The sequence below is a fragment of the Colletotrichum truncatum genome (genome assembly GCF_014235925.2).
Source record: "Colletotrichum truncatum strain CMES1059 chromosome Unknown Contig_0005, whole genome shotgun sequence".
NCBI lineage: Eukaryota > Fungi > Ascomycota > Sordariomycetes > Glomerellales > Glomerellaceae > Colletotrichum > Colletotrichum truncatum.
Window position 1 is genome coordinate 1,995,415 of NW_027222402.1, and position 23,768 is coordinate 2,019,182.

Sequence of the window (23,768 nt, forward strand, 5' to 3'; positions counted from 1 at the left end):
ATGAATACTTGAGTTGAATTGAACCCCAATCCTGAATTTTAAGTTTACATTTCTTTAAATACGTATCACTGTGATATTTACTCATGGCCAATTGCCTTGCCGTAACGCTGCCAGGCTATCGGGGCAGATGCAGCAACCAAAGGAGCTGTTGGCCCACCCTCCCGAGGATCTTCCAAGATGAAGTTCATAGGGAAACCAATATCGAATTCCTTAAAACTTTCAATCTTCTTGATCTGCTCCTCCGTCAAGCGAATGCTGAGGGCTTTAATGTTGTCTTCCAAGTGCTCGACTTTGCGACCGCCAACAATTGGGAAGACGTAACGAGCCTTCTGCATAACATAAGCCAGGGCAATTTGCTGGATACTTTCAGTTCCTTGCTCCTTGGCCACTTCCTCAAGAACTTCGCTTGCCTTGCGCTGATCCTCGGATTGTTCATTTCCGAACATGGCGCGCAAGCCCTCGCCTGCCTTTTGACGTTCCTCAATTTGCTTCTTCGTTTGCAGCTTGCCACCTCCCAGGACGTCCCATGGGCAGATTGCCATGCCGAACTGACGAGCCATAGGGATGATGTCGCGTTCGAGATCGCGAATCAGAACGTTCCAGCGACCCTGATAAACAGAGAAGGGAGTTTTCCCGTGCGCCTTTGCATAGGTGTTCGCAGCAGAAACAACCCAAGCGGGCGTATCGGAAACACCCAAATACAAGACCTTACCCTGCTCAACAAGAATGTGGAGGGAATCCATCAGCTCCTCGATGGACGTTGTCCAGTCCCACCAATGGACGTAAAGCAGGTCAATGTAATCGGTCTGCAGCTTCTTCAGAGAGTCGCGAATCGAGAGATGCAACGACTTCTTGTGATTGCCTGAATAGTTGACGCATTTGCCCTGTCCGACGTCTTGCTTGCGATATTGGGTAGTGAACTTGGTAGCGATGAACATGATGTCGCGGTTGTTGCGGGCTGTCATCCATTCGCCAAGGATCTTTTCAGACTCTTCATTCTGGTAGTTGTTGGCGGTATCGATGAAGTTTCCACCGGCATCAGCGAACGCATCCAACAGCTTGAATGAGTCTTCTTTCTCCATGGAACCCATGAAGGACGACCACGCGGAGCCGATGGACATGGCGCCCAGGCATAGCGGGGAGACCCTGACACCGGCCGTGGATGAGAGAATACGATAGCGACCGAGTTCGGTTTTGGGCTCGGGAGCCGGTGCAAACAAAGTTTGAAGGCCCGACATGTTGAGAACAGGTGCAAACGTTGTGTTATTGGGAAGTTGGTAAACCTAGACTGAGAAGAGCTGCCGGAATCGAGAGAAAGGAAGACTTAGATGAGATGATGGTATACTGAACATGAGTAACTTTCAACCGTCCTCTTTATACTAACCTTAACTCTATGAATACTCCCGTCGATGGACCTCGGGCGTTTGATGGGTTCCGGGCACAGGGTAAAGTCCGAGAGCACATGCAGGGTATCATCGCATGCAATCGCAGGGCCACTGTCTGGCTCTGATCCGTCTGTGCCCTGTGCTTCTCATGACGTTCCAGCATACGCATCGTAGTTGCGAACTCAGTCTTGAAACCCCATATGTTCGTGGTGTCTCTGATATCACAGTGATCAAAAGCGGAAACCGGGTGGGTGCCAAGCGCTCCGTCCGTAGATTCGGTGGACGTTGACTGGAGCTTTGGATCCATCCTCAAGGTGGTCTGTGGAGCTTTCATGATTGCCGAACCCGTTTTTGGCCAATAGTTTTGCTTTGGCGTTGTGTTCTCCCAGACATCCGGCATCCGGGGCGAAGTCGCCAACAAAACAGTCCGCAGGCAAGCCGGTCATCCTGTAAATCGTCTGCACATGGCCAGACCGGAACTCGCGGACTTTTGACAGTTCCGCACTTGACAAACCATTCTGGTTAAACGAATTACTTGAATAGTAAAGCTCCTTACTGTGGTAGGAAATCAGTTAGCACTGCAGGGCTAGAAGGCGCCTTTGCATGGCATATCCTTGCAAAGTTATGGGGTTTTTAAGAACTATGGGGAATCCCGCTGGCGATGCAAAGTCATCAGGTCGGACTTTAGAACGGAAATAGGGACTTGACCAAACCATCAACTGTTTGAATATTGAATCATGCTCTGAGTAAATCGAATTGCAAAGAAACTATACTACAACAATTAAGGATCTCACTCATTGTCTCATTAGAGTCTCTCTCAACTAAGGCAGTGCTAAGCACCTTGTACGATGTTCTTGTGTGGGAGCTATTGGGGCAGGCAACTTCGTCAGAGCAGCACTTGTCAGGTCTTGCATTGAATCAAAGCATGATTTGACAAAACGACTAGGTATACCGCTTGTTTCTAATTTGTATGGATCATCCACTCATATCACAGGACAGAAAAAACGATTAGTGCCCAAGTGCAATAGTGTAACAAGCGCGCAACTCTCTTCGCAGCTTTGTGCTTAGCCACTAAGTGAAGGTGTTGGAGGTTGACATATTGGTCTGCTTTGAATGCTGCTGTAGTTACTGGTGGGATTCTGATTAATTGAATGATTAACTTTCTCAAAATGCTTTGTCGATATATACAAGTCCTAAGTTGCTTCTGCAATCGACAAGTTTGACGAAACATAGCTGTACGAAAAATCTACAAAGCATCATTGTTATGTTTAAATTTAAGAGGACTGTGTGCTTTGTTCTAGGGCGTTCTTCTTTAGGCCGATCAAAGTTGCTTGGAAGATCCAATTGTTGCAATAGCCGGAACTCCGCGGTTGAAATGGCTCCGTTGCCGGCTGCCTGACAGACGGGGTGTAATATCCGCGATCACTTCCTCCAGCACTTCTGCTTTAACTTCTTAGACATCGGACACAAAAACAGACGCCAGTTCTCCCCTCAAGAGGTTATCCCACTTTACGGGTACCCTGTGATCCCAACACCAATCGCACACGTTTCGCTGTTGTGTTTCATTTAGTCTCTGCTGTCCTATCCTTTCTAAACTTCTCAAGGACTTTTTTAAGACATATACATTTGATGGTACAATACCTTAGCTAAACGGACTTGCTGTTGACATGAGGTGGCCGGATTTGAAGGCTGATTGAACAGGATAATGTCATCCTCGAGTGGCAAAAGTGGGGTTTCCACAGCATAGCATTCAAAACGAAAAAGCGACATGGATTTAAGTAGTCAAGACAAATTGATTGAGACATGGAGTATAGGCACATTTAGGCGAATTCTGTGGTTTAAGATGGCCAATCTCAACTCTATATTGCGTATCTAACAGCTAATGCCGTAACTCCCATTATGGACTGCGTCTACCGAAAACATTGTATAACAGCAAAAACGGTTTCGATTTACAAACGCCTTACTTCACCAAGCCTGACCCACAATCTTGGAAATCTCACAAATCAATCAACATCAGTGGCCTAGTGAGGATGGCAGACCCAGAGGTTGTTATCCACAACATCAATAGCCTTACTATCAACTTGTTTGTTGTTGCCATCGTATGGGCAAACACGACGCAAACCGCACTTGATATCGCAAGCACCCTCGTTGTCTCCTTTGCAAAGAGCAACCTCATAGCGGCTAGCGTGGCGGTCGAAGTCCTTCTTGCAGCGGTTGGTGGTGACCTTGTATGGGGAGCGGGGGCCCCAGCCGTTGAGGGGAGTGAAACCCCAGTTGTCGGTGTCCTGGTTGAGTGTGTTGGCGCGGCAGTTCTGGTGTGCAGCCACATGGGTATAACCGTTTTCGCGCATGTATTTCTCCGTGTAGCTGTCTAGGATGAAAGTGTATGACGAAAAGTCTGTGTTGGCTGGAATAGCCCCCGCCAAGCACTCGGGGATTGTGCGTGTGTAGTACTCCTCGCATTTGTAGGCGTCGTTGACGGCTTTGAAGTCATTCGCCGTAGGGCTGCTCCAAGGATTGATTTGCTTATCTGTGATCGTTTCCATTGTGTGCTTCAAGCCTCCTTCACCTGTCAGCCAGGTGAATCTGTTTGTCTTAGCAAAGGCTTTGGTATCGTAAAGCATGATCGAGTTGTAGTCAAATGGCACAGAAGTATCCGCATCGCTGTCTATGGTGAACTGGTCCAAAAAGTCTTCCTGGATGCGGTCTGTCAAAATGCGAATATACTGATCTCGATCAGGCCTCTGTTGTTCGTGAGCGAGTCCGATCACATGCCCGAGCTGTTTCGCACACAACCTGTTAGCCCTCCACCGTCAATCCGAACAATTTATCACTTGCCTCATGTCCAGGAGTTCCAGCCTCCATGCAAGCCTTATAAGTTCCTAAGGCACCAATTTTCTCCCATATGTCTGGGTAGTCGAGGTTCACTATGCGTTCACCTATGCCGGGAGACCCCAACCCCTGGGCGTAGCAACCTTCGTCATACTAGAAAGTCTTTGTGAGTATGCAACTCCAAATTTCCTTCTTATTTTAATCTTACTTTCTTGAAATTCACCCAGGCACCTTGGTCTTTCTTGGGCAAGAATCGGATGCAGGTGGACTGTTCCCACTGCCTCATGGCACCGCGGATACTCTCCGACAAATCGTGGGGCAGCTTTTCCAAGATGTATGGAATCTCTGCACCAGCCCACATTTGATAAGCAGCCATGGCACCGCGCTTTTCTAACGGTATGGCCTCGATTTCGGAACGGTTGGCAATGCTGAGAGGAAATATAGCAGCAAGAGCTGGCTGCGATAGCACAAAGGCCACAGCCGCAGCGGTTTTGAGCGTCATGGACGCCATGTCGATAACGTTAAAAGAGTGGATGTTCGTTTGCTGAAAAGAAAGTGAGCTATACTGTTCCGAAAGAATGGTAGGAATTGCAAGCAAAGGTTTAGCGAATGGATGTATGGCAAAAGCGCCGCAAGAGAGATTTGAAAGAGTGTAATCTGCGACTAAAGGCAATCGATGCATTCATGGTTGGAACAATGAATGATGTTATATACTTATGAATTCGCAACTGTCAGGGGTAAACAAACGGAGTGGCATTCGTCCGAAAAATGCCGTTTGTCAGGCAAAGTTTATTCTTAATGTAAAAAACGGGTATTTTAAGAATGGGCCCGAATGATCACTTGCGGGTTCATGTCAAAGTCACTCAACGTCTTAGCTTGAATCGTCATGCCTTAGCAGACACTTTCCGTCCCCTCCGAACAATCAAGATCTAGAAACTCGGGGATTTATGATACAGCTCTCACCATTACGGTAAAGATCTATGAAAATTACAGTTTATGCTTAGAAGGACACAGGGCCAAGACTTTGGTATGCCAAGGGCGAGTAGAGTAACAAAAGCCTGCAAGAAATAAACTATGGAGTAAGCCCCATGAGGCATTGCAACCGGTTGGTAAAGTCTTGCTCGTATCTAGTATGATAAGAGAGCTTTTTAATAACGTCGCACACCCACTTCTCGCACACCCCCACATTTCGCACACCCATAAATTGGGTCATCATGAGGTATTCATCAACTTCATAACTATAAGTCTGATTCGTCTCCTGCAACTGTGATACTATCGCCAGTTTTAATAGGTAATTCAGGCTCGCTAGATTCATCTGAGCTATCCTCAATTTCGCCAGCCTCAATTTGGGCTTTGTGAATTGCCTCAATGTTGGCAAACTTCGAATTTGGGCTCATTTGGACCTTACGCCGCTTCCGTACCATTCCAGCCTCAACTTCTGCTTCCAACATTGCAATCTTCTTCTCTGCTGTAGCCAATTGATAGTCCTTTTCATCAAATCCCTTTTGAACCTTCCGAAACAACAGTCGCTGCGTTTGCTGATCTTTATCCAACTTGCTGAATAAGCTAAGTTGATCATATAGATCAACTGTCTTCTTGGGCGTTGACCAGGCTACTATGGATGTAGCAGATGCCCAGTTTTCGTCTTTTCCACCATCAGAGGCCCTCATAGGCGTAGAATAGCCTGGCTTTGAGGGCTTGGAAGCATTCTCAAGCAGTAGAGGGCTCATGAGCGGTCGAGCTATCGAAATGGGCCATAGTCCTGTTGCTTTCCAGCCGCTTCTGATATTCTTGCTTGAAAATGCCATCTGGCGTGCTTTTCCATAGCAGGTAAGAAAGTTCCGTTTGCCTACAACTGTAGAATCGTTGTGTTGAATGAGGTATCCAAGCTCTTTTCGATAGGTCGCCTTGAGAGGCCCAAAGACTGCTTGGTCTAGAGGTTGGAGAACGTGGGATGTATGTGGCGGTAGGAAAAGGAGATATATCTTGTGTTTATAACAGAGATACATAAATTCTGTTGTTTCATGACTGCCATGACCGTCTAGGATCAATAGTCTCTGCTCAGAGGGATGATCAGGCTTAGTCAGAGGGATAAAGATGTTCTCAAGCCATTCCACAGCTGTAGAGTCTGAAGTCCAGCCATTCTCAGTTGCTGTGAACTTCCAACCACTGTAAATATCACGTTTATGGATATCAAGAGGAAACCATTGTTGTTGAACCGATTTCCCTCGATAAATAACAAGTGGAGGAAGCGCCTGACCAGTTGCAGAGACACACTCAAGCATAGTTGTCCAAGCCCGAGACCCAGGCTGTTTTTTTCGCATTGATGAGCTTTCTGATGATCCCAGTACTAAGCCATTTGATCCTCTGCCTTCTAGGATACCAGTTTCATCCATGTTATAGCGATGATGTGGTTTGATCGCCTTGATCTCTGGAAGGGCGAGTTGTTGAAACCATTGCCTGATTACATTAGTTGAGGCCCCATTGACACGCTTAGAATCGATGGCTCTAGCTCTATGAACCTTGATTGATGGATTTCTCTTAATAAAGAACTGAATCCAGTTTCTCCCAAGTGGCTGGGTAGTGCCTCTGATGTCTAGGATTCGCTGGGCAAATTCCTTGAGTTGTTGATGTGTTGGCGGCAGCCCTAACGCCGCCTGGATACGCACCCATTCAGCTAAGTGACTTTCCTGTGCTGGAGATAGCTTCTGGAAGCTAGAGAAAGCTACATTTCTTGCCTGTGAACCCTTTAATCGAGACTGGAGGGTTGATGGTGGAATTCCAGCATCATGAGCTGCCTTTCGGACACTCTGCCCACTTGCAACTGCATTGAGAGCTTGATTGACTTCTGTTTCCGTATACTGGCCCATTAAGCGTATAAGAGTAACTATTCAAAGAATTATAATAATCGCTGTAAAAGTGGTGAAGATATTAAAGAATGTTGAAGAGGGTAAAATTCCACATGAGCGATTTATGGGTGTGCGAAATGTGGGGGTGTGCGAGAAGTGGGTGTGCGACGTTACGTCGATCAGTTCGTGCAACAGGGCTTTCCCCGCACTCCCAACTAACTGCCTGGCAAAAATTGAGCCACAAGTCGGCGTTTTCGGAAAGCGCGCGGCGCAGTTTTTGGCTCGACGGCTAACCTAACTACTCTTGATAACTAATCATCTGCTGGTTTGGGTGATATTATAGCTTTGAACTGCTAAGGACTAGAGGGGCTGTAACAGATTTTATTCTGACTGACTCGAGGCTCGAGGACGCCATCAGTTGTAGTTGCGCTGCAGCATTAAAGATCTACATTATTGTTACGACCCGACAGTTAACAGACCACTGACGACGACCCCGCAGGGGCTCAGCGGTTATAGGGACGGCCGTCAGCCGTTACGTCGTAACAACCCCCACGGAACGGAAGAACTAGGATACAGGTCACGTGACGATAAGCAGGACCGACGGACGATAAGCGGTCCTGGGACAGGACCGACGGTGCCAAGGGCGGTCCATGGCGATGGACCGACGTCCTGGGTGTCGGTCCCCCAGGATCAGGAAGTGTTCAGCATGGAACCAGACTTGTATATAGTTGGGACTCGAGTCCTCTCGAGTCCTACCTTTCCTAGTTCTTCAGCAATCAACTTCGTGACTACCCTCACCGGTACTTTCAGCTATCCTAAGTGACGAACTACTCTACGACTCTTGTTGAGGCCTTGACTGATCACCAAGCCCTTTGAAGATCTACGATCTATTCGACCAGGACCACGGAACGACTGTTACTACTCTCAATCCCTGACTTACTGCTAACACAAACCCACTGTCAGTTAGCTGGCCGTAACAATTATGGCCCAGTTTTCCCCAAGATCTTAATAAATTCTCAATTTTTGATTGGATTGTTTAGTATGGTGTATCCCTGTGATTCATCGAGTGCCAGCATGTCATGCACTGCAGTTCAGCCGCAGTTAATGAGTGATGGGATAAGATTGTCACGCAGATGCACCTTCGGCAGTGGAGTTTTTCAACACTCGACTGACTTGTAATTGAGATCGACCTCAATCTACTCCGTCCTAAACACAAAAATAGACAATCGGCATTGCCGGGTGTCGACTTTATTATCCAACGTTTACGTTCTCGTTTTCTCTCCTACATAGTGGTTTGGATTCGGCAAGGTGGACTGCATGCTTGACAACCCAGGAGACCATCGCGATAAGCCCGAATCATCTATGCCATGACGAGGAAGGCAAACCTTACATTCCTGAAAACAAAACGTTACACCAAAACTAGTACTTCTTGGCTTTTTTTCTCTCTTTTTATCTATTTTTGTTTCTGTTGTTCAGCGCATGTGAAAGACTCTTGATAAACTCATTGTAGATATCAAAGCAAACCGTGGCAACTTGACGAATCATGTTTTGTGGTTGCAATGTCCATTAGTCAGGAGTGCGAGTAGTTCTGCTACATGGAGCAAGGTCGCAACTGCATTCTTGGAACTGGCAAAAGCCTGCGCTCAGGTCTCCAATTTCAAGGGTAAGACTTGCAGTATTTAAAGTAACATATTGCTATTGCGTTACTTTTACAGAAATCACATTTTTTGGGCTCTTGCTAACAGAGGTAAACATGTTGCCGGGCTATGAAAAACTTTCAAGGGAAACGTCCCGCCACCTCCTGTTTCAAATCGACGAGATCAACCATTAGGATTGTTCATTGACTAACAAAAATATGCATTTTCGAAGTGCCAAGGTGAGTTTGAGTGGCGTTATCTTAAGAGATGCAATGCCTACCTATGACCAATATCCTATGTAGTTAACCTTTAGCAATAAACTCTTTCCAGTCTCCAATTTCAGACAGTTGTGAATTCAGGGAAGTCCATTTCACGCTTACAAATTGGAATATGTTGCCTGACAACGTTGGAGAACTATCTAACAAACTTGGCTTCCGGGGGAAAATGAGCTGGCCAGATTCACATCATCATAGCTAACAGCACAACTTCTAACGTTGTACTATTACCCTACTTCGACTTATTGATCATCGAAGCTATCGTCAACTACCCAATTGAAAACCCACCCACCTAGGTAGCGATGACCACGAAAGCCGAATGTATCCTTAGCAACTTCACCGTCACAATGACACACACCAGTCAAACTCCATTTGCAGCATCTGCTGGCAGAGATAGCTGCTGGCGTCAGGGAACCATCGAAAAAGAGGTCGGAAGTGAAATGAGTAGATCATAGAGTCTTCTGTCCTGTCGCCTGTTTCATTGGCAGAGCTGCTAGTGCAAGCTGCTAGTGCAGTCAAACCATCATCTGGCTTCAGTAGCCGCAGTGCCAACCGCCTCAAGAGGACCACCAGCAGCAACCATCACCTACATAATAGTCAGCTCAACAAGAATAATTCTAGGAAACCCCGAATTTCACAAACTTATGAAAACAATGAAATTCATGAACGCAACTTGCGAGAAGCAATAAGGATTTTGAGCTCAAGCAATCACAGACGATAAACAAGGCTGCCAACAATATTACCAAACTGAATGAAACAAAGGAAGGTACACCACACCTCTAGCTCCCTGTCTCCAGACAATGATGGCAGTTCTGCAGTGTCTAACCCAGAAGCTTTGTTGCCTTTATCGTTTTAGGGGTCGGCAACTTGCTCGTAGAAGGAAAGTCGGGCCATAGAACGTTTCTACTTTCGGGCGGCTCAAGCTTTCAGGGAAGATTTGGTAGCTTTAAATGGCCGTAGGCCCACGCAACGTGGTATTCATTATAATTCTAGACTTAGCCTGCCCAGGTCGCATCAAACCATCGGTTTGAAAGGTTGGGTTTAGAATACCCATGCATCGATCCTTGGCATCAGGCAACATCGAAAGCGAATTTCATGGTCCCAGAGCCACAGCCTTATTAGGTCCTCTTTTCTTATTTGGACTGCTGGGTCGCCGCTTCTCCACGACAACCCCAAGACAAGACCACAGCAGTGGTCAATATGTCTTATGGAAGCCTTGAGGACAGGCAACCAAGGAGGCGGTTTAGCAAGTACTATAATAGTGTGTAACTCTTTCACTTCTGGATTCTTCATGTGGGATAGATTTGACAATCTTTTCCTAAGAACCCGTGAATTCACAAAATTTGTCCACAACCAGAGCGCTTATGCGGCATATGGAGGCGCGCTGCAAACCAAGGCAGCAGCTGTAAACGCTTCTGATCCTGTGGTGGCCTATGCACAGCGTATACTGATAGTCTAAGTAGCATGCTAGTGATAGGGGCATCGACATTGGAGGGGCGTAGGGCTGCATTCAGCACATCTGGCAATCTTTTTGAGATCCATGTCTTCTGGTGAGTCCTCCATATCCGCGTCTAGGACTGCTCGGCACGCCGGATAATAAAGACAAAATTAGGGGCACATTTGTTGGTATGTTCATCTTGCGTCGCCCTTAACAATATTTCTATCACTTTGAACAATATACTGGCGCTTCTATATGTTCAACTGCACCTCAGATAGCGACAATTGTGGCCTATTCTTCAAGTATCCCGAATTTTCAAGGTACAACAAGCGTCCTCGTTCGACCAATGCAATGATGTTGCAAAGAACCCGCCGTTTGGGTTTTCTTAACCCTCAAAAGGGAGAAGACACGGCAAGACTTGAAGGACTGGCCTGGAACGGCATGCCGAGATTAGATGATTGCGTACTAAGATTCTCACAACGGAAGAAGATTCTTCTTCAGCGTCAGTCTGAAACTCACGGGCAACCTCCCACCTTTGAATCTCCACATCCGCAGCTAAGCAGATCAATCATGCAATCTGGTTGGCCTTCCATGCTGCCTGGAGGACGAACTTCGTTACTCGAGTTACTTAGCTACCCCTAGATGAGGATGAACCGTCGTATAGCGGCGATGGCTGTTCTTCGTATACCTCGACAGTCAGATATAACAGCAGCGGCGTGCAAGAAGTTTGCTTAACGCAAAGGCTCTGCGTACCTTAAGGCCAGGCGCATTGGCCTTCACACAACGATGCACATCAGTTTTCAGCGACTAATCGTATCCCCATCCCCTTAAGCCTGACGTTTCGATGAGATAAAGGATCGTTGACCGACCGGACGACTGTTTTATCGTCGACTCCCGCTATCATGTTCCCCCATCAGGACGGTTGCGGTGGCAACGCAAAGTATGGTGGGCCTATGTTCCGAATGTAACTTCTGCGGAAAATCCCCGACATATTAGTCTATTGCTGTAAGTCAACTCTCACAGCTTTCATCGGTCTCAGTTTTGGCTTTTCACGTTTGGAACTGGCTGTTTGATTACGGTTGTTAATGATTGTTCCTTCATAGTTCAAGAAATTGTGCCTTTGCCTTTTCAATGAGAACAGCTTTAGGTGGCAGAATGGTTCTGTTTGCAATCATTTCTAAAGTGAGGCTTTGGAAATAAGAGTGGGACTTGGGGATGAAACTGAACTTAGATACGCTTCTATTGACCGCTGGAATTTTCAACCCTCCAACTTAGCGCGGGTCGTGGAACTTTCCCTCTTTATCTTTTTATCCAAGCTGTGGTGGTAGATGCAGTACAACGATAATAGAACAAAATGCAACTTCTCTGTTCTTTTTTGAAACTTGCACAATGATTTGTTATCGCGTGGTCGTGAATTGTATCGCACGAAACGAAATATTTACGGACGGCAATGACAAAGCTGGCGACGATTGACTCCAGAAACGATAGGAACTCCGAACTTAGTCCAACTCTCTTGTTACTAACGGCCAAGCTCGTCAAAAAGGCATGTTGTCTAGACGATACCTTTGGTAGCAAGTACTTATTACAGTCATGCTTTAATAACAGAGTATTTAACTCCTGTGTTATCTTAAGGTAATGATACCTAAAGGGAAGATCGACGACGAAGGCACTAATTCAAAGTTGCGAACATAACCGTCGCTTACCAGGTAGTTACTTTAAGTTTTCTACAGGCTCCTACAGTAGAGTGCTCGAAATTGTCTTCAACTATCTTGTAACGGCATCTAAGCCTAGCAGTAACTGTTCTTGGCCGTAGCTAACCCCCCAACATGCAAACGATGAATCATGAGCTTCATAATCCAGGGTCATATCAGGTAAGATAGTTGCGGAAAGCCATGCAACTAACAAACCCCCTCGCCTACTTGTTGATCCATATTCTTATGTCAGGCTAGCCTACCACAATTTGAAATCCACTGGGCTTGCGCTTTCAATACCGCGGCCGGCATCTATCACTTTGCCATACCAGCATATGCAAACAAGACAGTAAACACTGACCCGAAGCCCTCTGTTGGATAGCATGCTGCTTCTGTAAGCCAAAGAAGTGAATGAAACTTGGGATACGAGAAAAGTGTGGTTAAACTCGTAGGTAAATCTGTAATTCTGTGGTCTAGAATGTAGTGGACTTGGGCAGCTCATATTTACCACTCCGTAGGACCATGATTTGTTTTGCCACTTTTACGACTCTCGGCGTTGGACTTACGCATGCCATGCCAAATGCTCAAAGGTTTGCATGAGACGCTAGGGGTACGACTGGGACTCCATCCAGAGAAGGAAAATCGAACATGATCGAAGTGCCCAGACATCGGCGCCCAGTCCTCGTAACGATCGGTAGTCATCACTTGGGCGCGCGATCTCGCCGAACACCTTGGCGTCGTGGCACTTCACGTCCTAAGGCTTCGCCTGCATCATCCGTACGTGCGAGATCGGCACCACTGCATCATGGTTTTGACGGGAAGAATGGCGAGATCCGGGGACATGGATAGAATGTCGGTACTTCACGCAGAGGAGACTATCATAGGCTTGACCGACTTGTCATCTCATCACCGCTTCTATCCTTGAGTATGACCATCGGTGGAGTGCGAATTGGCCACCGGAAGTCATCCGGGTACGAGTCGCTCACGGTCTCCTGTTGCACAAGAGGAGGGGGACTTTTTGCAAATGCAATTACGAGTTTCGTTGAGGTTGTTGATTGCCTCCGTTGTGGGCCCATTTAGCTGTTCCATGGGTGTCACCGCTTGCAAAAAAAATTCTCGACCCGACCTGCAATTTCGTTGATTTCATGTGGAGTCCGAGGTGAAAGCAATATCCCTAGCAAACAACCACCCTCACGATGGAGCTGTTCTGTTATTCGCAAAGAATGCCAAAACCCCAGATTCCAAAAGCCACCCCCGCACGTGAGTCCCGTATGACAAGAGTTTCTTTCCGATCATATTCTGTTCTGCATGGCCAGCTGCAGATTGACAAGACTGTCAAGAAGTGGCGAGAAGCAGGCATCTTGGAATACCAAGAAACAAGTCTCATCTTCAAGAATCCCCATACAACGGGGTGACAAGCTCGACAACTCGAACGTCAATGGTCAGACATTCTACCCACCCACCCCAGCCGAATCCCCAAGTCGCCAAACTCACTAGACTCCGTACCTAGCTTCTGGTCCGCCGATAACACTCGACGGTCGGCTACCCACATGGATTCCCTGTACGCCGTTACAATGTACGTAATGAGCGAGTGTGTTCCGACCGGGGGTAAGGCGTTTTCCTACCGGAACCGGCGAACGAACGGTCGCCATCAGCGGCGCCCTTCGGCCAGTACTAGGGCGTATTCCACATGTGCTTGCATACAAAATGTGACGCTTTTCCACGGCTACCGCTGGTTGGAGGCGGGAAGTATGGAGGGAGCTGGCTAGTCGGGCGGAAGTGGGTGGAAAGCCAGGAGCACACCAGAGCTCCGGCAACACGCCAAGACATTTTCCTTGCTGAGTTTTTCTCTCCCCACCCCCCAAGTCCAAATTTCGGAGCCATCCCCCGACCTTCGTACCCCCAGTTCCCGCCGAGCCTCTCGGCAATGCTCGGCGCGGCACGGCATCCGCCATGGCTGGCCAATAAACGTTTTGTCCACCATGTGCCAACGTCGTCCTAGAGTCATGTCTTATGCTGGTGTACGGGCAATTTCTCTTGGTCTTCTTGGTCTTCTTGGTGCTCCTGGTAACGAGCCTTGGGACGTTCTTGGATGTCAATCCTTCTCCTAGATGAGTTTGGTCAGCATCTGATGGGACCTTCTGGCTGGCTGGCTGTCATCTAGTAATTGTCAGCTGTCAATATGGGGAGACATTGATTAGATGCATGGTCTGTGGGGTACTTCTGGCGGAATCAAAACCCTCCCCCTCGTAGGGAATTGAAGCTTTTTTTCTCAAGAGGGTTTTTTCTGGAACTTCCATCGGCTAAGAGTTGTCTCCGAGCAATTGGTGAGTTGGTAGTCTGGCGATTTGTCGAGGCTGCAACATTGCGATCTGGGTTTGAGGCTCTTCGCGCATGTCTTTTGACGACGACAAGCTGGCAAGGTTCATTTTGAATCCTACTATCAGCCCCGTCGTCACCGCCAAGCAGACATTCGAGCCAAGACCAATACCCAGACGAATACCCCAACGGAGCGGGCTGACTCGACCAGTTAGTCTCCATTACATTATCTCTTGGTGTCTTCTCTGGCCACTCCCTTCCAAACAGATAGGGTTCAGGGGAGTCGTTCCCACTCTTCCTCAATTTCGCCTTGTGTTGATGTCGACTCGAGGCTTCCACCCCACCAAAGCACGTTGACCCCGAGGACCCCAGTAATACACGCTCGCGCACACACCTCCTCCTCTCCCTGTGTTTGCTTCGCAACCTTTCGTGCTTCCCACGTATCTTTGCCGAGACTCACCTAACATCCCAGGCTCCCCAATCCAAGCCCGTGGATCGACCAAACCACTCCAAGCCGCCCAGTCTTCCATAGAACGCGACTGGTGGGTAACGCGGGGATGGAATGGATCCTCTTACACCTTCCTTTCGCGTGAAAAATGCCAATTGCTGTGCCCTCTCCCAGCTCTGATTCCCTCCCTTGGCGGAAGAGATATGCCACCCTATCTCGGTGAAATTCCTTTCTAGTTGGCCCTCTTCTGCCCTCCCGTTCGCCAGTCAGCCTAGCTATCGGTCACGCACGCGAGCTCCCTTCTTGGGAGACCACCCTATTCCCGAGGATGTGATCCAAACCTGGTCTTTCTGCCGCATGCAGCCGGTCCGGTCCCAGCTCGCCACACTGATAGACAAGACCACTACTTGCCTCCTCTTCTTCTTCGCCCATGGGATCAACTTGACCCACGGACCGGGCTTCGTATGTGTATATATCCCACCTTCAACCGCTAATCAGGGTCTCTAGCCCTCCCTCTTCTCTTCTTCGTCCTTCCCCCTTCCCAGCGTGGCAGTGACCTTGTTACGGCTCTCATCTCAGGAATCTTGCTTTTTCTTCGTCCGCCAACAATAGTTGTACTGTTTCGTTGACAGAGAATTTTCTCATCTTCGGCTCGGTAAAGTAAATCAAGATGGAGAAGACAGAGATGGGCACCGCCAACAAGCCCGTCCAGGAGAACTCCTCCATGGAACAGGTGCAGCCTCAGGCCTCCGTCACGTCGGGAGAGTCGGTGCACGAGAAGAAGCCTTGGTGGCATCCGGTCATCGAGCCTGGTTCCGCGGTCCAGATTATCATCGCCGCTGCCATCGCCGTCGGTATCGGTCTGGGTGTCAAGTCGGCCCACCCTGATATCCCTTCGGCCGCGACCACTATCCTAATCATCCCTGGTAACCTGTGGCTGCGGGCCCTCAAGGCTGTTGGTAAGTTGTGAAAACTTGTTGACACAAGAGCTCATGTTTTGGCATGGGCTTTCCTCCCTTCTCAGAGCCGGCAACTAACACGACTCTAGTCCTGCCCCTCATCGTCACAGCCATGATCCTCGCCGTCCAGAAACTGAAGGAAATCACAAACGGCGGCGCCAAACTTGCCAAATGGACCATCGGCTACTATGTCATTACCACCATCGTCGCCATTGTCCACTCCATCATCATGACCTCCCAGGTCTGGGCGCGCCTCATGAACGTCGCCTCGGCCGAGTCGATCGCTGTTGATGGCATGTCCGACAAAGACCAGGAAACTTACAAAGACCGCCAGGATCAAGACATCCCTGCAACAGTGACTGAACTCTTTAACTCACTCATTCCCGCCAACGTTGTCGACGCGCTCGCTTCCGACCACTTGCTCGCTGTCCTTGTCAGTGCCGTCGTGGTGGGCTACCTCCTTGATGATCGCGACGGTCGCTCTTCCATCGTCAAGGCTGTCCGTGAAATCGAGACCCTCATCATGGTTATAATCACCTTCCTCATCAAACTCGCGCCCATCGGAGTCTTCTTCTTGATCCTGCCCAACATGTTCAAGCTCGACATCAACGACATCGGTGTCAACCTGGGTATTCTCATGGGTGGTGCCATCAGCTCGATGTTCCTCCACCTCTTCGTTGTCTTGCCAATCATCTTCGTCGCCTTCACTCGCCAGAACCCATACACTCTGTGGCTCTCGTGCTCGCCCGCTTGGCTGACCGCCTGGGGTACCGCCTCCTCGGCCGCCACCCTGTCCGTCACGATGCGCTGCACCCGCGAGAAACTGAAGGTTCCTGTCACAGTGACCAAGTTCGCCGTGCCTTTGGGCTGCCTCATTAACATGGACGGAACGGCCATCTACTTCCCCATTGTCGTCGTGTTCCTTGCCCAGACGCAGGGCCACGTCCTGAACGCGGCCGACTACATCATCATCCTCCTGCTGTCGACTTTGGCATCCATCGGAACAACCCCTATCCCTAGCTCTTCTCTCGTCCTGACCGTCATGATCGCTTCCAGTGTCGGCATCCCGCCCAGCGGAATGTACGGTGTCGTCGTTGCCATTGATTGGTTCATCGACCGATTCCGTACTGCGACCAACGTCAGTGGTGATCTTTTCGCCGCAGTCATCGTTACCAAGATGACTGGCATCACCGACCCTGAAGATGGTTCAGAGGAGGAGATCACTGAGGTTAGACAGAACGATGAGCGCGTTTAAGAAACTCTCGGGGGCTGTGTGAAGTCTCTGTGTGCGATAGATAGTGTGTGGTGTATAATGGAGCGAATACCAATTTGATTCAATCTTTTGATCAATATCAGTTTCTGCAGATTCTTGCATGTGATATGTCGTTTGATTTTTGGCTCCCTCGGACGGGAGCCTTTCGTCTTATAATACGCGTCGGGTCTAGTTTATGACACACTAGGACTCCGGTGACTCCGACGACTCCGGTCTCGCGCGGTCAAACGGTATGGAATGCCGTATAAAAATCAGATTAGGACGAAGACGTCTAGGCAGTCCCACTGTTTCCTTGTTGGAGGCTTGATTTGGGCCAGGATGTTGGGGGGCCTCGTGGGACTGGTTGGCAATCGGCCAATTGATCTTTTGCCGCGAGCAGGGAACGATGACTGGTCAGACCACGAGCTTTTCCTTGGCTTAAACATATGATATTTTCAGCCTGAGCAAGTGAAAGAGAAGTGTGCGTTAAGTAGCCTTTGTTCTTCAAGCTGAATGCTCAATGCCCTGTTTCCCTAATCAAGGGCCATTACATTAAAATGGCAAGAAATAGCACACTTTTGGGACAAGTTTGGTGTAGTTTTGTAGCTTACAACCAAGTCGGCATCTGACTGTATGTGCCGGCGACTTGTAAATAGCCGATTAAGGCTCGGCCATTTTCTGGATCCGCCGCACCTCGACGACCACACCTCGAGCGCCGAGACCGTGCCCGGTCTTGGTCACGGCGACCGTCATCAGACCCTGGTTCGGTCTCACACCATGGACAGCAGAACTGGCTCTGTGTATAAGTGGGTGAAGTGGGCGTGGTGGAAACTCGATGTCATGATCTAAAACACATGGATAAGGCCAACAATGTCTTATAAAATTCATGAGTAAGATACCCCGGATCACCAACGCCTTCGTTAGAATTTTACAGTCGTCCGTAGTCTCTATACCCGATAAACTTCACCCATAGTATATAGCAAATAATGTTCGTAAGGATAAAAAACCATTGAGAAAACGAACATCTGGCCCAAGGCAGGCCTGAAAACTCATCATAGCCCAATGCTGCAGATATTGGCTCACCTGCGCCTCCTCTTATGCCAAGGCGGAATGCGATCTTCAGCTTCGGTACCTTGGATGCTCAGGAATCCGTCCATCTCGCTGAAGCCTAGCTGGGTTTTGCTGAGGTAGAGCTCAGCCACCCGTTTCGAACCTTCAAAATGCCCTTTCGATTTGAACCGGCCGTCGTTCTCCCCATAGCAAGCAGGCCAATCCGTCAAGGCCAACCGGTCGTCCAGTACCGGGGGGTTGGGCGTATGCCAGGTAAGCCTCTCTTGTGCCGACTGCAGCTGCACTCCCCTCGTATCCATATCTGTATCGCCTTCATAATATTCCGTGTCCGGTACAGGCATATTAAAAGACCAGTAGGGCCCTAGTGCCTGGATGTTGTTGTTCCATGGTAGCGTCATGCCCGTAGTGATATCCCTTGGAACCATGCGATCTAAGTGTGCCGGGGCGGTGCGTAGCCATGGCCGAGACCCTTGAATCTCCCATTGGCCTGCCCATCCGGTGTTGTAAACATTACGGTGGTACCCCATCCACCACGGCATCGGCACGTGGCGGTCCCATGGATCAAACGTAGTCGTATCAATCCACTCTCCGCCCTCGACTTCGAGAGCGTCCACGTGTTTGGGTAGATCCGGTTCTACCCGGATCACCGGTTGGAAATGTCTCAAACTCGGATCTGTCACGAGCAGTATCTGTCTTCGGCCACTGAACTTGAGTTTGTAGTCGTCTTGGGTCGGCGGCTCCCCGTATACTTTCATGCGGTAGGGGTTTTTATCCAGGTACGCTCTCAGCGTCAAGTTTCTCCAAAGCGCTGGCGGACCCCTTCGCCTGATGAAAGTGATGACCTCGCAGCCAAAGAAGTCAGCCACGAGATGCAGCATCTCGTGGAAACCTGCCTCCATTGGCATACCTGAATCGTGGTCGTTCGCGTTTAGGCAGCGCAATAGGTCCATAGGCCCCCAGTCATTCACATCACCGGGGTCTACAGATTCCCTGGAATTGGCGAGAAGCTGGCAATACATGCGGAAGCGTTCTCTGCGGTAACGGCTCCCGGGGTATTCGAACCCGCGTGGGCCGAGTAGTACGTCGTTGAACCAGTATGCAAGACTGCTCTTGAGTCTTCTTGACTTGATAAAGTGACCCTCGACAAGCATTCTACAATACAGCAATATTGGTTAGCTTTTTAGTAAATTTGCCGGGGAATCATCAGCAGGGAAAGGGCAGTGCGGTGGAGAACTTACGCGAGTGATAACCACAAACTATTCCCGCTCCTTGGGATCGGAGCAGCATAAAATGTATGTTCCAAAACTGCCTTTTCTTCATCCGACTTGTCCTCTGGGTACTTGAAGTCGGGGTATGCCTTGAAGCCGTAGCATGCAACGTCGTCCCGCAAGTCCACATCTTGTCGTCTGCGAGCGTCATCGCGCATGTGCAGCGTTGGCTCCCAGACTCGCCTTGTCCTCTTCTCATCGCGGGCCATCTGGGCCACGTCGAAAGCATTGTAGTGCGCTTGAAACATATCGTAGGGCGCCGGAACATAGACATTCAGGTGCCAAGTGGCAGAAGTAACGTTCATCGGGAAATCGTCGCATTGCAACACTGGCCTGCCAGCATTATCAAGGTCCCGTCCATTCCAACGCATCGGGCAAATAATAATTCGCTTATGCGGCTGCCACAGATGATGTCCCGGCCGGCGAATACCTGCAAGTGTGTGTATGGCCGACATAAGTCGCCTCGTGGCCTCGATGAGGCGTTTGTGGTCAACAGAACCCTTTCTCGATTGTCCTGCCTCGTTCCATATCTCCCGCATTGCCTGGTTGCAATATGCTCTAAACTGCCGGGCGCTCGGCCGTGTTGCCGGCCGATCTGGGCTCCTTGAATGTAGTCCCAGCATCCTCCACGCTATTTGGTGGTCTCCATGGTCAGGTTTACATCCTAGAATTTCCCGTATTGTTGGAAAGTTGTCAGGGGGCTGAAATGGCCCTTGGCCAGGTTGATGAAGTAAGTCATTCATTGTAAGTTTTCGGCAGAACGGTTTTGAGGAGAGTGAATTGGTATGACAACCTTGTGATTGGGAAGCATTCCCGTGGATAGACTATGTTTATATTGATTTCATGCTCATTACAGTTCGCTGATCTTTGCGGTTGGGTTTTGATGGCAAGAATAACGAACAAGGACACTGTTTCTGCCCCATTATCACCTCTTGTTTTTACCACTGTCATGCTAGAATGGTGGGGCAAAAATGCGGTTTGTTGTGATGAAAGAACAAGTTACGGGTTATTGTAATATTTGCCAATGTCTATACTTTTGTTGACGACAAGTTGAAAGGCGGCTGATGAGAGCATTCATCTAACAAAAGAGTATTCAAATATTTTATTGTTAATCATCTCCAATGAATTGAGAGGTCGGAGTAAATGAGGGGTCTACAATAATGGAAATTCGGTGGCTATGCCCATATACGGATAAAGGCTCAACGACGGACATCAAGGGAAATCCAAGCAAGGACCTTTCAGGCATCTTATCTTTATTCCTCTGATTTCCGTATAATTCATTTTCAAAGAGGATATAATAGGATTGTGTTTAACAAAGCCTGTCTGATGTAGTTGGCTAATTTTAAACGACCATTGAAGTGCACCGACTTAAGGTGCCGTCTACTTGACATACAACCTCAACGTGTTGAAGAAATGTATCATCGCTTATAGGGACGTCATCAAAATTAAGAACTACAGTCGTTTGAGAACAAAAATTCCCTTTGTCGCTTTGTGTTCCTGCCAAATACTCTCAATGTCTTTTTTAGGCCTTACCTTCACCCTCTAAACACTTGACCAACCTGACCTTAACCACGGCCTCACATGCTCGAACATCGCTGCAGTCATTTTGTCAATTTTTCACTGGTCTTGGTTGTGCTAGCGCTTTGGACTGTTTTCGAAAAAAACACAGAGTTGCAGCAAATGCCATGTCAATATCAATGAGCCAACCAATGCATCATCACCCGTATCAAAATGAGTACCAACTGGCAACAGCTACATGGCATACAAGGTATTCTTGGTGAATTCGTTTTAGGATGAGAAATGTAACATTCAGCATTTAGATAAACATGGACCTTGAATAAGTTGCTTTCTACTGTAACCAGTGATACTCAACCGGAATGATCGGACTATTAGTGTAGGTTTCACAGGGGGTGAAACGGAATTCCGTTCGTCAATAACAAATAACAGTAAATTGGTTCTAATCGATGGTTCATGATAGTTGAAAGTGGTGTTGTTGACTAGAAGGTGGGGATATTCCCCCTTGGCCTGTTACGTGGGTCTGGGAGGCTTGGGCCTCTCAGCCTGGCGGGCGTATGGCTGGAAGTGCTATACGACTCCGTATTCCAACTATCGCAATACTAGAAACTCTCTTTTTATGGTATTAAAGCGGTTGGAATACGTTGTCCCTATATAGTTCCGTCTCCTTGTTAATTCAGCCTCCTATCTGTTACGACCCGTTGGACATGGTCGCCAACACGACCCCGCCTGGATCCCGGCGGCTAACGCAGGGCATATGTAACCCAGCCGGACAGGTGTAACCAGGGATCCTCGGAACGGAAGAACTATGGACAAGTCACGTGGCCTCGGGGATAACGCGGGGTAAGGACAACCCGGGCTGGATATGTTGGATATGTCAGATATCCAACCGATCCCCGGATATGTTGGATATGTCAAATATCCAACATAGCCAAGATAAGGAGGACCGTTCAGGACTTGTATATAGGATGGACTCGAGCCGGGCTCGAGGACAGACTTCCATAGCTCTTCAGCAATCAACTTTGTGATTACCCTAACCGGTACTTTCAGCTATACCTAAGTGACGACTACTCTACGACTCTTGTTGAGGCCTTGACTGATCACCAAGACCTTTGAAGATCTACGATCTATTCGACCAGGACCACGGAACGACTGTTACTACTCTCAATCCCTGGCTTACTGTTAACACAAACCCACTGTCAGTTAGCTGGCCGTAACACTATCCTTACTTTCTCCCGTAGTTACGGTCTTATTACTTATCCCTCTATACGTATCGTTATCGTATTGCTATTAACGAATCTCTCGAAGGCTCGATTTGGTTTGCTCTTCGTAAGGGTATTAGCAAGGTTGTCTTCGCTATTAATCTAACGAATTTCTTATAGTTCTCGTCTTTCGTACGATTATCTTAACGCTATGATATCGATTATAAGTTGCTTTTCTTTGGTAGTGCCTAGCTTTACGAGATACTTGTATAGCGAATAAAAATTAGTATAGATAACTATTTAAATCGTTAGTAGGTTAAGGTAGTTAGTAATTATTGCTAGGGTTATAGCGAGGGCGTAGGCTATATCGACGCTAGCGACTATCCTATAGATCTCTAATGCTAATATACTACGGGTGACTTATTTACTTTTCGTAGAGCTATAATAAACGAGGTTATTATAAATCGTAAATTCTCTGTTATTACTATTAGAAGAAGTATCGTTAGCTAGGATGATTAGAAACCCTAATTAAGAAGAGAGGTTATAGTTATTAGCAAATGACCTGTTAACGAAAACAAATAGCTTGGCTATTATAAGGTCGAGTAAGATAAACGTTATTCCTTGGTTAGGCGATTCTATTTGCGATCAAATCTATTAATTTAATACTTTTATTACTTCTAGCAAGGGGTCTTGGTGTTAGGTAGTAGTAGATAAATCGAAATAAGCCTCGGGTTAGCAAATTAACGCAATGTACGCCCCTCTGGCGCGTTGTTCGACATATTACTATTTTAGGTTAGGTTTAGTAGTCTTAATATATCGTAACTTTTTAGCTTATCCCTTTTGCTTTAAATTAATCGAATTATTAGTTAATAATGCGATTATCCCTTTATTAAATTAGAAGGGTTTGTTAATTATAAAGATATTCTTTGCTTTTGCTATAAAAGCTGCTTTTTCTAACTATTTGTCTTCTAATTATAAGAACGCTTTGTCTAATAAACTAAAGGTATCGTTGGTTTGCATACCGATATAGCTAAAGTATAGATTTTCGGTAGATAAGATTAATAAGTATAGATCGTACGAAGAAGTAACTATCTAGAGATTCTCTTTATAATGCTTATAATACGTTGCCTACTAATAGGTTCTAGCTTCTACGATTCCGTATAAAGGCTTTATAACCTTTATAATAATCCTTTTTAAGTATTAATCTTAAATTTACTTCGGTAGGTAGGCAAGAATAGTATAATTAAGCCTTATAAAGGATTAAATATAGGCTTATATAATATTTCGAAGCTATAGTTATTTCCTTTTTCGTAAGAGTAATAAGGTAATTAATAGAATTAGCTATTGACTTGCTTGCTAAATCGTTAGCGATTAGGTTAATATAGCCTTCTTGCTATTGTCGGCATAACCTTGTATTATAAGTCTTGATTTCTTATAAGGTTTAGTTATTTTACTTTTGACTTTGTTAACGATATAAGATCGGAAGATTTATACGTTCTAATGCCTTCTCTTATTAAACTAGGTGAATTTAAATACTCCTCTAGCGATAAGGCTATGTTAGAAGTATAAGTATATTATACTTCTATTTTACTTATTTATCCTATTTAGTCTTATCTAAGACTTAGTA

The 23,768-nt window shown here is 47.4% G+C and overlaps 6 protein-coding genes across 6 annotated transcripts; 1 reads left to right on the top strand and 5 right to left on the bottom strand.

The window, feature by feature from the left end:
• Positions 1–77: 77 nt before the first annotated feature.
• On the bottom strand, positions 78–1,238 carry CTRU02_208618 (aryl-alcohol dehydrogenase AAD14; the record flags this gene model as incomplete). The annotated part of the gene is made up of 1 exon (XM_036733249.1): positions 78–1,238. The coding sequence occupies one exon, from the start codon at positions 1,236–1,238 to the stop codon at positions 78–80; it is 1,161 nt and encodes a 386-aa protein (XP_036575006.1).
• A 2,168-nt stretch (positions 1,239–3,406) lies between these two features.
• Positions 3,407–4,728, bottom strand: CTRU02_208619 (Zinc metalloproteinase nas-5; the record flags this gene model as incomplete). The annotated part of the gene is made up of 3 exons (XM_036733250.1): positions 3,407–4,165; positions 4,224–4,370; positions 4,426–4,728. The coding sequence occupies 3 exons, from the start codon at positions 4,726–4,728 to the stop codon at positions 3,407–3,409; spliced, it is 1,209 nt and encodes a 402-aa protein (XP_036575007.1).
• A 727-nt stretch (positions 4,729–5,455) lies between these two features.
• CTRU02_208620 (transposase) lies at positions 5,456–6,613 on the bottom strand (the record flags this gene model as incomplete). Its single annotated transcript, XM_036733251.2, has 1 exon — positions 5,456–6,613. One exon carries the CDS (start codon positions 6,611–6,613, stop codon positions 5,456–5,458), a length of 1,158 nt encoding a protein of 385 aa, XP_036575008.2.
• An 8,931-nt stretch (positions 6,614–15,544) lies between these two features.
• On the top strand, positions 15,545–17,088 carry CTRU02_208621 (Sodium:dicarboxylate symporter family protein; the record flags this gene model as incomplete). The annotated part of the gene is made up of 2 exons (XM_036733252.1): positions 15,545–15,833; positions 15,923–17,088. 2 exons carry the CDS (start codon positions 15,545–15,547, stop codon positions 17,086–17,088), a joined length of 1,455 nt encoding a protein of 484 aa, XP_036575009.1.
• On the bottom strand, positions 15,616–15,795 carry CTRU02_208622 (uncharacterized protein; the record flags this gene model as incomplete). Its single annotated transcript, XM_036733253.1, has 1 exon — positions 15,616–15,795. The coding sequence occupies one exon, from the start codon at positions 15,793–15,795 to the stop codon at positions 15,616–15,618; it is 180 nt and encodes a 59-aa protein (XP_036575010.1).
• Positions 17,089–18,164: 1,076 nt separating the features above from the next.
• CTRU02_208623 (uncharacterized protein) lies at positions 18,165–19,879 on the bottom strand (the record flags this gene model as incomplete). The annotated part of the gene is made up of 4 exons (XM_070205117.1): positions 18,165–18,880; positions 18,941–19,308; positions 19,395–19,737; positions 19,762–19,879. 4 exons carry the CDS (start codon positions 19,877–19,879, stop codon positions 18,165–18,167), a joined length of 1,545 nt encoding a protein of 514 aa, XP_070061192.1.
• Between the last annotated feature and the right edge of the window lie 3,889 nt (positions 19,880–23,768).